Source organism: Crocodylus siamensis, chromosome 3, assembly GCF_052110815.1.
Source record: "Crocodylus siamensis isolate JL-2025a chromosome 3, ASM5211081v1, whole genome shotgun sequence".
NCBI classification, from domain to species: Eukaryota; Metazoa; Chordata; order Crocodylia; family Crocodylidae; genus Crocodylus; species Crocodylus siamensis.
Window position 1 is genome coordinate 221,393,622 of NC_143397.1, and position 13,069 is coordinate 221,406,690.

The 13,069-nt window shown below is 45.9% G+C and overlaps 1 protein-coding gene across 4 annotated transcripts in view; it reads left to right on the forward strand.

Moving 5' to 3' along the window:
• The window catches only part of VPS13B (vacuolar protein sorting 13 homolog B), an 883,845-nt gene that overhangs the window by 7,437 nt on the left and 863,339 nt on the right, over positions 1-13,069 (forward strand). For all 4 annotated transcript variants that reach the window (XM_090040420.1, XM_090040419.1, XM_090040417.1 and 1 more), the window contains one exon: positions 9,782-9,925. In XM_090040420.1, coding sequence (XP_089896546.1) covers positions 9,782-9,925 — 144 coding nt within the window. The remainder of the gene's footprint in view (positions 1-9,781; positions 9,926-13,069) is intronic.

Consider the following 13,069-nt stretch of genomic DNA (forward strand, 5'->3'; position numbering starts at 1 on the left):
AAATCAAGATCTAAATAAACATTGCAGTACTGATGATTGGCATAGGAATTAAATATCTGCGAGATGAGTAGATTAGCTTACTTTTGTAACTCACTTTGCTGGTAGCTTACTATCTTCCTGTGGGAAAACCTTGCCTGGATACTGGTTTTTTTTTTTTTAATAAGAAAACACAGTGTTTCTCGTTCTTATGCCCATTTACATCAGCTTTTTGAAAACCATAACAAATAAAACATTTGGTTTCATTTATCATAAATGGTGAATGTAGCAACTACCTGCTACAATATAAGACCTGTTTTTTAGTGGTTTAAAGAACTTTGCCAAAGTCAGAGTTAGGCCATTCATTTTAAACTTTCCTATGCTGGGTCTCTGTCTAAGGCTGAATTTTTTTGGGAAAGTTTCAGTTAGAATGATTCATCTGTTTCCATGAGTGAATGAAAAAATGTGGAAAAAAATTCTGTTCTTCTTTAAACCATTCTTAAACCTTCTCTTTGAGAAACTCTAGCCCCTCCATATTTTGGAGTATGAACTTGGAATGTAGTGTGTGCATGTGTGTGGGAGTCTTGTCAGAGAAGAGTCTGTTGTTGTCTTTATTGTAAGTCAGTCAAATTTGACCAAATTAAAAGATTTTTTGAAAATTTGCAGCTCTCATATGGTTCCTAAGGTTTGTTGGAATTTGGTAGCTATCTTGTCTGGAGTTTCCACCTGCGGTGAGTGTATTTCATTGTCATAGCATCTTTGTGCCTGATGAGGATGCAGAGAGGGATGAGGAAGGGTGATAAAGAGCCTAAAGGGGAAGGAGGTTAAGAGCGGTGGCTGGGACTGAGGGACAAGTGTAAGACAGGAGAGGGGATGCAGACAACTAGGGGACATGGCAGGAGCACAGATTGGGATGGAATGGCTAAAGCAGTGGCTGGATAGTAATAAGAACATAGTTTCTTAGTTGGTGGGGTCGGAAGGGACCTGAGCAGATCATCAGGTCCAACCCCCTGCCATGGCAGGAAAGAATGCTGGGGTCAGATGACCCTGGCAAGATGTCTATCTACCCTCCTCTTAAAGGGTAGGAGTGAGGACCACTTCCCTTGGAAGTTGGTTCCAGATCCTAGCCGCCCTGACTGTGAAGCAGTGCTTCCTGATATCCAGCCTGAATCTGCTTTCTGTCAGCTTATGGCCGTTGTTCCTTGTTACTCCCAGGGCAACAGGGACTCTCCCATTGCCTGCAGGTCTCCCTCGGCCAGTTTATAGACATCCACCAGATCCCCTCTGCCTCCTCTTGTGGAGGCTGAACAGGTTCAGGTCCTGTAGCCTATCCTCGTAGGACCTGCCCTGCTACCCCCGATCATGTGAATGGCCCTCCTTTGGATGCTCTCAATGTTGTCCACATTCCTCCTGAAGTGCAACACCCAGAACTGGACGCAGTACTCCAACTAGGGCCTGACCAAGGTTGAATAGAGAGGGAGGATCACCTCCTTGGCTCCGCTTGTAATGCAACTGTGGATGCATGACAAGGTACAGTTAGCCTTTCTGACTGCATTGGTGGCCCATGTTTATCTTTGAATCAATAACGACTCCAAGATCCTTTTCTGCTTCTGTGCTGGCGAGAGGGGAGTTCCCCAGCCTGTAGGTATGCTGCTGGTTCTTCCTCCTCAGGAGCAGCACCTTGCACTTGTCAGTGTTGAAACCCATCCTATTCTCATCTGCCCACCCCTGTAACCTGTCCAGATCTGATTGCAGCTTGTACCTCCCCTCTAGCGTGCCCACCTCCCCCGACATCTTAGTGTCATCTGTGAATTTGAACAAGGTGCTTTTCACCCCCTCATCCAAGTCGCTAATGAAGATGTTGAACAGTGCAGGCCTGAGGACCGAGCCCTGGGGGACCCCACTGCACGTATCCCTCCAGATCGAAAATGACCCGTCCGCTACCACTCTCTGGGTGCGGCCCTCCAGCCAGTTGGCAACCCATCTGACCACGTAGGGATTGACACCACAGTCGCCTAGTTTTTTAATGAGAATGGGGTGAGAGACTTTTCTAAAGTCCAGAAGACTACGTCCACCGGGACGCCTGCATCCAAGGATTTAGTGACCTGATCATAGAAGGCCACCAAGTTGGTCTGACAGGACCTGCCTCTGATGAACCCATATTGGTTGCCCCTAAGCATATACTCCCCTGCTTGCCCTTCGCAGATGTGCTCCTGGATAATTTTCTCAAACAGCTTCCCCAGGGCCGAGGTAACACTAATAGGCGGATAGCTTCCTGGGTTTTCCCTTGTCCCTTTTTTGAAAATGGGAACCACATTGGCCCTCTTCCAGTCCTCTGGCACCTTGCCAGAGCACCATGAGTGCTTGTAAAGCTGTGCCAGGGATCCTGCAATGACCTCTGCTAATTCCCTTAGCACTCTGGGGTGGAGATCGCCAGGACCTGCTGATTTGGACGTGTCCAGTCCCACCAGGAGGTTCCTGACTAGCCCCACTCTGAGTCTGGGCCTGGCTGTGCTTCCCCTGGGACTGTCAGGGATCATGATGGGGGGGATGACCTAGTCCCTGCTCAGAAAAATGGAGGCAAAGAAGTTGTTAAATAAGTTAGCTTTGACATCTGGTGCGACCACCAGACTTCCTAGCGTGTCCTGCAGAGGCACCATGTTACCCAGAACCTTCTTTTTACCCCCTATGTATTTAAAAAAGGACTTCTTGTTGTCCTTGATCCGGGTTGCTAGTCCCAGTTCCATCTCCACCTTGGCCTTCCTATATGAGCAGAGCAGATGAAAGGTCTGGGGGTAACAGTCAGAAGAGAATGGGATGGGGAGTGATGGGATGGAAAAGTTTGTTATTATTATAGCAGACTGATGAATTTGGGATTGAAATTGAGTCCTTGGCCTCATCATGTCTTTGTTGTCTAGCAAATAGCTATAAAATGTACCAGTGAAATATGGTAGTGTTAGAGTGGTGTTGTAGTCATGTCTGCATTTTCACCCTTTAGTGAAAATTCACATAGAAGCTGTTTCTGCTACCGGTTACTTCATTAGCTAAAGTGGAGAGGTCTGCAAAAGGTCCTACCTCTGGTGATGACCCTTATGGGATCATTTTAATTCTGCAGGCTGAAACTTTTTTTTATCATTTGAATTTTAGAGAAGTATTCTTTTTTTCTTTTCTTTTAAATGTAAAAGTTGCGAAGTCAGGCACTCAGAAATTAGGAAATGCCTACACACAAAAGGACCAGAATAGGGCAACCTTATTTCTGGGATTATGCTATAATCTTTCATTAAACAGTTAGCTAATATTGTTTCCTCAGGAGCATTATCTCTGTTAGTGCACAGAATATGCTTTGGCTATGAATTGAAACGGCATTGTAAATTAAATGTTTGTAGGATTCCTGCCTTGGTTACAAAAAGGAAAAGTTTTTTTAAGTGATATTTTTATTGGACCAATCACTCCCATTAGGAATGATTTTAGACAAGCAGTTGGGCACCAAGTACCCTTCCTTATGTCGGTGAAAGAAGCAGGTACAGTACTTGTCTATCTTCTTCCTGTCCCCCTGCTACTCAGCTGAGTGGGTGGCATCAAAATTTGGGGTGACTGCAGCCTCGTCCCTGAGCTGCCGGAGCCTGCTCTGAGTCCAGCCACCATTGAGAAGCCCCACACAGTGCTGGCTCCACTTCCACCCTGCAGTTGCAGCCTGCCCCACACTGTGCAGATCTGGGGGTGCCCCCCCCGGGGTGTAAGCATCAGTGGGAGCCTCCTCCACCCCATGAGCCATACCTCTGTCCTGTACCCCCTGCCACCCTGGCTGGCCCCCTCCCCAACTACAGGGGGTGTTGATCTGCACTCCCCTATGCCCTTTCCCTCTCCCCTCTCCTTCCAATGGACTTACCTGCTGATGGCAGCTGTATCAGACTGGTATCGGTTGAAATGCCTCCTTAAATACCGGCTATTGGTATTGGCCCCCAAAATCTCTATCAGTGCACCCCTAGTAAACACCTTATTAAATTTCTTGGGTACAGTTCTTATTTCATTCCAATGTGTTGGTGTCACACGTCTCCTACCAGGAAGCCAGCTATTAGATTAAGGAGGGGGATCAACGTAGAGACTGTGCAGGCCTCTCGGGCCCTCTGGGGCTTTAGCAGGTTGACACGATATATCTCTGTACCCTGCCATTTCCCCACTAGGTAGATTTCATAATTTACTTGGCCTCCTCAGGATCTCAGAAGGGCCTTGCCACTTCACCAGTAACTTATTCTTGGAGGAGGGGAGTAACAGTAAGACTAAGTCTCCTGTCTGATGCACCTGGAGCCTGGCATTCTTACTTTATTGCTGCTCTTGTGTGTGCTTGGCACCCTTCAGATTTTCCTTTGTGAAGGTCTCTACTAGGTCTAATCTTTCTTGTAACTTCAAGTTGTTCTGGACTATTTCCTGTGTTGCTGTTCCTTGGGCCTACCAGGATTCCTGTAAGAGGTCTAGCACATCCCAAGGCTGCCTCCCATATAGTAATTCAAAGGGTGAAAACCCCATTGGAGAACTGTGGGATCTCCTGAGTACCAAACAACAAGTAGGTTGTTGTTGAGGTTCCTCTGAAACAAATTTTCACAACATCCCCTTTAGTGTTCAGTTAACTCTTTTGACCAGCCCATCTGATCTAGAAGTTCCTGACACTGCATCCTCTGGAGGGGGGTCCAGACTTCGAACCCTGATTCCTTTTCCTGAGCATTTCTGCTGACTGGAGACGGCCTCCTGTCTGACCTGCTACTGGTCTTGGTATGACTTAGGTTGAGGCCCAAAGAGCTCAGGGTCCAAAAATGGAAGCATCTCCCCTAGCTGTGGTTCGGTGGGATTGAGGTAAGTCTGGCTTCTGTTCGCTTTTCGCGGTAGCCATATCAGCTTGTCCAGAGCCCCAGTCTCACCCCACCACCATGGGATAGATGAAATGGCTGGCCATCACAACCCTCACATGATCTTCTTGTCCCGCAGGTGGACATTCGGGTGTCCCCATGAGCGTTTATGACATGCATATTTCCCTACTGGTATGTCAGCCTGATTCAAAAATCAGTTGTGCAAAATTCTGTCCCTAGCCTGAATCAATGTGCCCTACCACTAGGACTGTAAATATCGTTAAAAATATTTGTGCAGCTTTCTCTAATTATATTGGTTAAACAATTAACTGATAATCTAGCAGCTTCCATGCAGCTGCTTCTGGGAGCCAGTCCCAGCTCCAGGGGCCCTTTGACTAGGAGGAGGCAAGGGCAGCCAGACAACATTGCCTATGTGAAGCCCTTTGCTGGGAGGGAGGGAGCTTCTGTGAACCAGCAGCTAATTGCTTAATTGATGAGTTATTAGTAGGGATCCTGGTTTTCTCTGATTTAAAAATTGAAAATTCTCTGATTAAAAAAATCAAAATCCATGATAAAAATTAAAGGCCCCCCACAAACCCCCCGAGCACTGCTGGTTGTCCTCACTCCCCCCCACAACCTCCTCAGCCCTCCTGATGCCCCTCACTACCCCACAACAGCCCCCCCGATCCACACATGGAGGCACAAGCATGCAGATACAGATGCACACACAGACGCTGACACCCACCCCAGCAGGTAAGTGTGTGGGGAGGGAAGGAGTGGGGCAGGGCAGGGGAAAGGGAAGGTGTTGGGGGGCAGATCAAGAAGAGGGCACCTGTGCCCACGCCCAGGAGCAGGGCTGGGGGGTGAGGGCAGGGGCACCTGATGGGGAGGGGGTTCGCATATGAAGGCTGCCACCGCAGCTCTGTTGCGGCACCTTGCGCTGCCATTCTGCGGCCAGCTGAACAGCTTTGTGGGCAAACGGTGTGGGGCATGGCAGTGATTGTGGCTGCCGTGTGTGGGCTGCATACATGCTGCCTAGTTGAGAGCTTGCATGAGGCAGCTGCCACTGCCCTGCCGCTTATGCCCTGCCACTGGCTGCATGGCTCTGTGGCAGTGTGGAGTGGTGACAGCTGCATGCCAGGCCCCTCCACCCCCCGTCCGCGGGTCCTGCTCTGCAGACAAGCGTCAGCGGTGGTGTGAGGTTGTGGTGACTGCCATGTGCAAACCCTTCTTCCCTCCCCCCCACTGGCTGGCCGGGCAGCACGCGGCAGCCCCCATCAGCATCCCAGGCCACCTCTGCTGCTTGTCTAAGGAGCTGTGCCTGCAGATGGGGGGGGCTTGCACATGATGGCCGCGGCTGCTACCACACTGCTGTGGCTGCCCCATGGCTGCCTGCACAGCTCCGCAGGCATGGCTCCATGGTGGCAATGGTGGCATGGGGAATTTTTCTACGCAGCAGCTGCTGCTGTGGGCACGGCTCCATAGGTAAGTGGCAGCGGTGGCGGCCACTGTGTGCAAACCTCCTCCCCCCCTGCCCCCAACAGTCGTCATCCCTTGCTGCTGCTATGTAGCCATGGCCATAGAGCTGTGCAGCTGGCCGCAGAGCAGCAGTGCAGTGGCAGCTGCCTCTTGTGAGCACCTCCCCGACCAGCCGGCTGGGCAGCACACATGCAGCCCTCATGTGGCAGCTACCACTGCCCTGCGCCACTTGTCTGCAAAGCTGTGTGACCAACTGCAGGAAGGCCGTGGTGGCAGTGGCAGCCTATGTGTGCGTACCCCACCTCAGGCCAGCCGGCTGGGCGGCACACATGCAGCCCTCACGCGGCAGCCACCACTGCCTTGCGCCACTTGTCCGCAAAGCTGTCACCAGCTACAGGAAGGGAGTGTAGGCCATGGTGGCAGTGGCGGCCTATGTATGCATACCCCCCTTAGGCTGGCCGGCTGCTTCTGGGAGTGGGATGAGGTGGGGGGGGCAGGGAGGAGCTGTGGTGTGCCATCTGGGGCCGATGGCTCCTCCTGCTCCCTCAGCCACCTTCCCCAGTCCTACCCCGCAACCCTCAGGTCCCACTTACCTCCAGGCTCCAGGGGCGATGGATGAAGGGTGAGCCTGAGTCCAGCCTTGACTGACTCAGAAGCTCAGTCCCCTCCTTTCCCCCTTTCCCTCCCCCTCTGGGCAGGGCTGAGGGTTTCTTACCCTTTCTGCAATCAGGTCTTGCAGGCTGGAACTCTGCCGGCCTGCAAGAGCTCTCTGCAAAAGCAGAGAATTTGTGGATTTCTTTGATAAAAACAGGGAATCTGTGGTTTTCTCTGTTTTTCTGTGGGAAGTGGAAAACCCGGATCCCTGGATTAGGCTGCTGGCTGTTTTGCTCTTAGGTTATGAGTACTAGTCCCCTTGCCTTTCCACCCTCCTGCCTGCCCTGTTGCCTTCTGACTTCTGCTAGGGCACTGTGCGGCTTCTCCCCCCTTTCCCTGTCACATTGCGTTAGCCCCAAGCTAAAGGATAACTAGTAAGCTAACTGCTTATTATCGCACTTATTTGTTAAACGATTAATCGTTATAACCTTTTGCATCCCTACCTCATGGACTTCTATTTTGACCGGGACCACATATATCCCTTAGGTCTGGGCTCTCCTGCCTCCTGTGACAGAGGCATGAGTGTATCCACAGTCCTTATGCAGGTAGTCTTGATATTGATGGCCTTTCTCTCCCCATCGGAAGCATGTCATCTGAGCCTCCTTTTCTCCTTCTGGGCTACTGGGATGTGCCAGATGGCTTTACTCTCTGGCAGGGCCACCTAAGGGCCGTCCTTCTGGTTGGGGTCTCAGTGGAAATGGAGGTAGTTCCCCTACTGGAGGACTCCCTGAAGACCCAGCCTGTTTTCCCAGTAAGCCCAATCTCCTCAGGTTCAGAGTTTGTCAGCTTCCCCAGGAATTCTGAAAATCTTATTCTCCCAACATGAAGTCCTTAGCTTTCTGGGTAGCCTCTTCCATGCTGGCCATCCAGTGGTGATGCACCCAACTGTGGACTTTTGCTGGGAGGATGGTACAGAACTGTTGTAATGTTACTGGTTCCACAATCTCCACCACTAACTAGGAGTCCAGGTTTAGCCAGTGGGTGCACAAGTCTTTTAACTTCTCGGCCATGGCCCAGGGTTGGGTACTTAGGTCCCAGCTCTCTAACTGAAACTTGTGGTGATAAGCCTTCTTCATTAGACCCAATTGGTGCAGCGTGGGTGCTTTGAATGTCTTGTAATCTTGGGGCATGTCTGCTCCAAGGGCCTGGTTAGTGGCCTGTGCTTTCCCAGTTACCAGAGGGGCCATCCTTGTAGCCCTTGTGTCCTGTGGCCACTAATAGGTCTCTGCCACCTGTTCAGAAATTTTGAGAGAAGCCTCTAGCTCATTTGCAGGCCCCATCTTGGCGCAGACTCCAGCCGCTATCATCAAGGATCCAGATGACTCACCAACATGGGTGGGGGTCTGCCTCCACTTCAGCTGCTGTCTCAGAAACTCCTGCTGTTGTAGCTGCTGCTTCCTCTGGAACTGCTGCTGCTGCTGCTTCTGGAATTGCTGTTGCTGGAGTTGCAGCAGCAAGAACAGCAGCTGTTTCAGCCGCTCCAAGTCCTCTAGCCATTTTATCAGGGCTCTTGCCTCCATTACTAGAGTTGGTTTTACAATGTCCATGTTCTTCAGTGGGTTGTCACTGTTTACAGTACAGTTTTGTTTTCCTTGAGTCAGTCCCCATAGGAAACAACATCATCACAAAATAAACAAATATATAAACAGTAAAGGGCTAACTCGCACCCTGCAGTCTTTTCCCAGACCCTGAGAGTGGAATCATGGCTCTGGGCTGCCACCTCAGCTTTTCCTGGGAGCTTTAAACTTCTGGTCCATCCAGTCATCCCGTTCAGATGGCCCAGTGCCCCTAGCCAGATAGGCAGTCCCCCTTTTAGCTGCCTGCAGCTGGACTGCAGCCCCTGAGCCATACACCCTGCTATATGAACTAACAAGACAGCATTGCTCCCTATTCTTTAAGTGTCAACTGCAGCTTTTGTGGTCCTTTCTTGCTGTCGTCTAATTTGGCTTGTTCCAAAAGATGTTGAGCACAGTGACTCTCACTGTTAATAGTACAGTATAACCTCATAAATCCAGCATCCTTGGGACCTAGCACCTGCCGGAAATTTGAGAATTCTGGATTTTTGAAACGTAAGGAAAGTGCATAGCTTGGTGCTGCCTGGTGGGGGGGGGAAGGTTGGATGTGGCAGCTGCCACCGTCATCCACCACCCCATGCCACCACTCTGCATGTGACCACCTCCTCCTACTCTGTCCCCCTCCTGCCACCCTGCTTCACAACTGGCTGCCAGGGGTACACTGGTCAAAAAAGGTTGAAAACCTCTGATGAAGAGTATTTTTAAAAAGTGCTGGATTTTTCAGAATTCTGGAATTTTGAAAACTGGATTTATGCAGTTATACAGTAATAGATTTATGGGACAAGGAGCTTCCCCATTTCTGTCTTTAATCTTCTGTCCAGTATGTTCCATGCACTCTCCAGGCTCATTAAGTAAGACAGAATGAGCATCGATGTTATTATTTATCTTCATGTTGTTAATTGCCATTAATAAGGTTGTTAATTGCCATTAATAAGGTTTTTTTTTCTGGACCACTGGCACCTACTAGCTGCATATATGAGTGACTGATTTAGACCATGTTCTTTAATTATTTTGGACATACTGGTATCAAGATGTTTTCTTTGAACCATTTAAACAAATAAATGTGTGAGAGCAGTTATCAACCAAAGTGCTAAGAGTTGTACCACATCATTGTCTGTGGGGAAGAAAGAAACCTTTGACTTTTTGTTATAGTTTTATTGTTTTTAAAAAATGGCAAACGTTCTTGACACTTAAAATTCAAGTTTAAAAATAGCTAATGGGTTCATTCACAATTATCTCTTTTTTTTTTTTTAGGAGTTGAAGCTACCATTTACTTTTTTAAGCGGACACATTCATGAGTTAAGAATTCATGTACCATGGACAAAACTAGGCTCGGAACCAGTTGTCATCACTATCAATACAATGGAGTGCATCTTGAAATTAAAGGATGGAGCCCAGGTAAGAAACTTATGAGTTCATGAATATTGAATAATTAAAATTGAAAGGTTGTGGGGTTTTTTTGTTTTTTTTAAAGAAAATAATTAACAGTTCATGTTGTATTGCAGAAGGCCTTATATTTGCTGTCTTGCTTTTCATTGCCTCTCTGAAAGCCTGTGTACGCTCAGGTGGTAATCCATAGTAATATTACAGGGACTATGATGCTTGCCTCTCTACATTTTTTCCTATCTTCTAACTTTATTCACTATAGTGTTGTTCCTGAAGGTGCAAAAGCAGGTTAATGGCATACTCTCTGCCAGAATTTTCCTATAACTAGGAGCAAACGAATCTCAAGAGCAATACAGCATCCTAAGTGCTTCTAGCTTTTACCACCCAAGAAGTTGTGTCCAGTTGCTTGAGAAGCACCACAAGTCACTGTTTTCAGAATGTTGTTACCGTAGAAGTACTTTAAAATTCCTAAAACTTTGATGTACCCACCTTCTGCTTTATGACATTATATAGAATTTAAAATATAGAGTCATCTTGGAGGATGCTGTATTTAAGTGTCTTTAAAAAGCTCTTTATTTATTTTTTTACATCCTCTCACATAATTCATGAATATTTTTACTTCTACTACAATAACATTTTAATAGTGTAGTGGTATCGTCTTGGTGGCTTTCTAATTTACTTGACAACCAGAATAGTTGGAAACACTTTGATATCAGAGTTTGTTTTTAGTCAATATGACAACTTAATTCTAGGTTACTTTTTCCCCCTAGACTTTAATTACAATATCTACTGTAATTATTAATTACTTTGTACTCTTACATAATAAACATGTAACTTATGCATACTACGGATTACTTCAGTTTAGTATTTGCTATCGGTACTTAGGTATCTGAAAATAATTATATTAGAGAAGGTGTTTATATTAAGTCCCTATTAAAAGCATTTTCTAATGAAAGACCATCTATTTCTGGAATTAGATTATTTTTCTTTTTAACGTTAAAAATACTGGTCGTAAGTATGCCACCCATGCAGTGTTTCAAATATATATATATATATATAGAGAGAGAGAGAGCTCCAACACCGAGCTCCTAAGTATTTCTTCAATGCTAAGGTAGAGATTTCAAGGCCAGATGTCCTATAAGAAACACATTTTAGAAGCAGCAAATTACAACTAATTATAGAAGCTGCAGAAAAAGATTTGTAACACATGACTTTGTGCAACCCAGAACTAATATTTGATATTGGACCATGCAGATGGCTACTGCTGGCATGATCAGATTTCCTGCTTGCATGGCATTTGAAACTTAAATTTTGTGGTGCATACAGCAAAAGGTCAAGTGTCACAAATGTAAAGCACTCTGAAAACAAGTATTTGTTACAGATGTTTAAGATTCAGAGGCAAGAAAGGATTTTTGAAAATTACAACTGACATTTGGACAAATTATTCAGTGGTATGTACACCTCAGGGAATTAAATTTGGGTCTCTGCCAATGATAGGATTTATCTTTGAGTAATGAAAATGTAAATGAATGCACTATTTGCTGTTTCTCTGCATATATTTTTAGGAAGTTACGGGTTTATTTTCTTTCATGGAAAAGGGACTTCTATTGGAAATTGAGTGTTAAAGAAAAAATGAAAATGATATATAATGACTTTTCCATGTCAGATACATTTAAGTATTCCCAGCTATTTTAATTTTTGCTATATAATTGTGCAACTGAATGGCCAAGTCAGTTTGTTATCATCAAAATATTTGCTTGTAACAGAGTTCTGTTAGTATTTTTTCTCAAAACACTGATAATATAACGAAATCTTTAAAACACTGTTAATTCTAAGATCATAAATCATCTAAACTGACTTTGCCAAAAAACTTCAGAGCAGCATAATAACATAATTGATGAAGAAACATTTTATTTTATTACGTTTTGTTCTCAGAAGTTTATAGGTTTCATCTTTAAACTTTTTTCCTCAAGCGAAATTTCGAATGGAATCAGAAGTAATTTTGCCTGAGAAAAAAATTATAACTATGATATATATTCTCATGGTGAATGATATGGACCAGTGGTGAAGTTGGCTGGGTTTCTGATGAATGAATGCTTTGGGGTAGGCATGGTGTGAATGAGGCAGTGGGGTGTAGCTTTCAGGCATTGCTGATCTACAACTATCCGTAGAAAGGAAGCTCCTAACCTACTGTATGCCAGCCTTTTTGCAGTGCTTCTATATATGGTTAACCTTGGGACTTGTGCTGCAGTTGTTCCTTTGTCCATTTTTGTTGTTGTTGTTTTTGCAATATCCCCTTCCTAAATGGAGTGTTGGAGTACAGTCTGTATGAGTCTGTGTCACTCCGTGGAGGTGTGAATGTCTTCATGGTTATCCTTTACGGAATTGTGGCCTAAGCATCGACATTTCTCATGTCAATAAATTACCATAATACTTGGGTAAACCAGTGTGAAATATGTAAAACCTAGGAAAATGTGGGTTACAGGGGTATACTTGGGAGGCACTGTATTTTCTTGCATACTACATGCCCCCAAATAAGGCATACGCCTTGGTTTTTGGCTGGCAGAATGTAGAGGAGAGGGTGGGGGGGGAGAGAGATTTTTCCATAGTAATGGCTGCCTGTGTGAGAAAGTAACTAACTCCTCCTGGAAGCATAGGCTGCTGACAGAGGTGAGGGGAAAATGCTTTACCAGAAGAAGCATTGCTTTAATTTGACCCAGTTCTGCAGCGTCAATAGATGGGGTGCTTCAGTGGGGCTTTTTGGTGCTTTCATCTAAAAGCTGATTAAACACTGGACGCTGCTTCTACTTCTTGTTTGTGTATAATTTACCATATAGTATTGTGTATGTGCAAATAGTATTTAGTTATAAAGTTGTATGCTACCCTGCCTGGTGGTGTTTTTATAATATTCTATACTTCCTGACTTTTGAGTAGTATCACTTCGCAAATTCCAGCCAGTGTTACAATTTTTATTGTGCAGAGTTGTATTTAAAAACAAAAATTAAAAATGAAGAGACAGATTTGATCACTTACAGCTATTTATCAGATGTGGGTAGAAAAAAGTGAAATCATTCTGAGACCGTTCTTCATGGGTATACACATTCATTTATGGAAACTTCAGCTGTGTACCTTTTGAGCCTGTGCCCTTCTCACTCC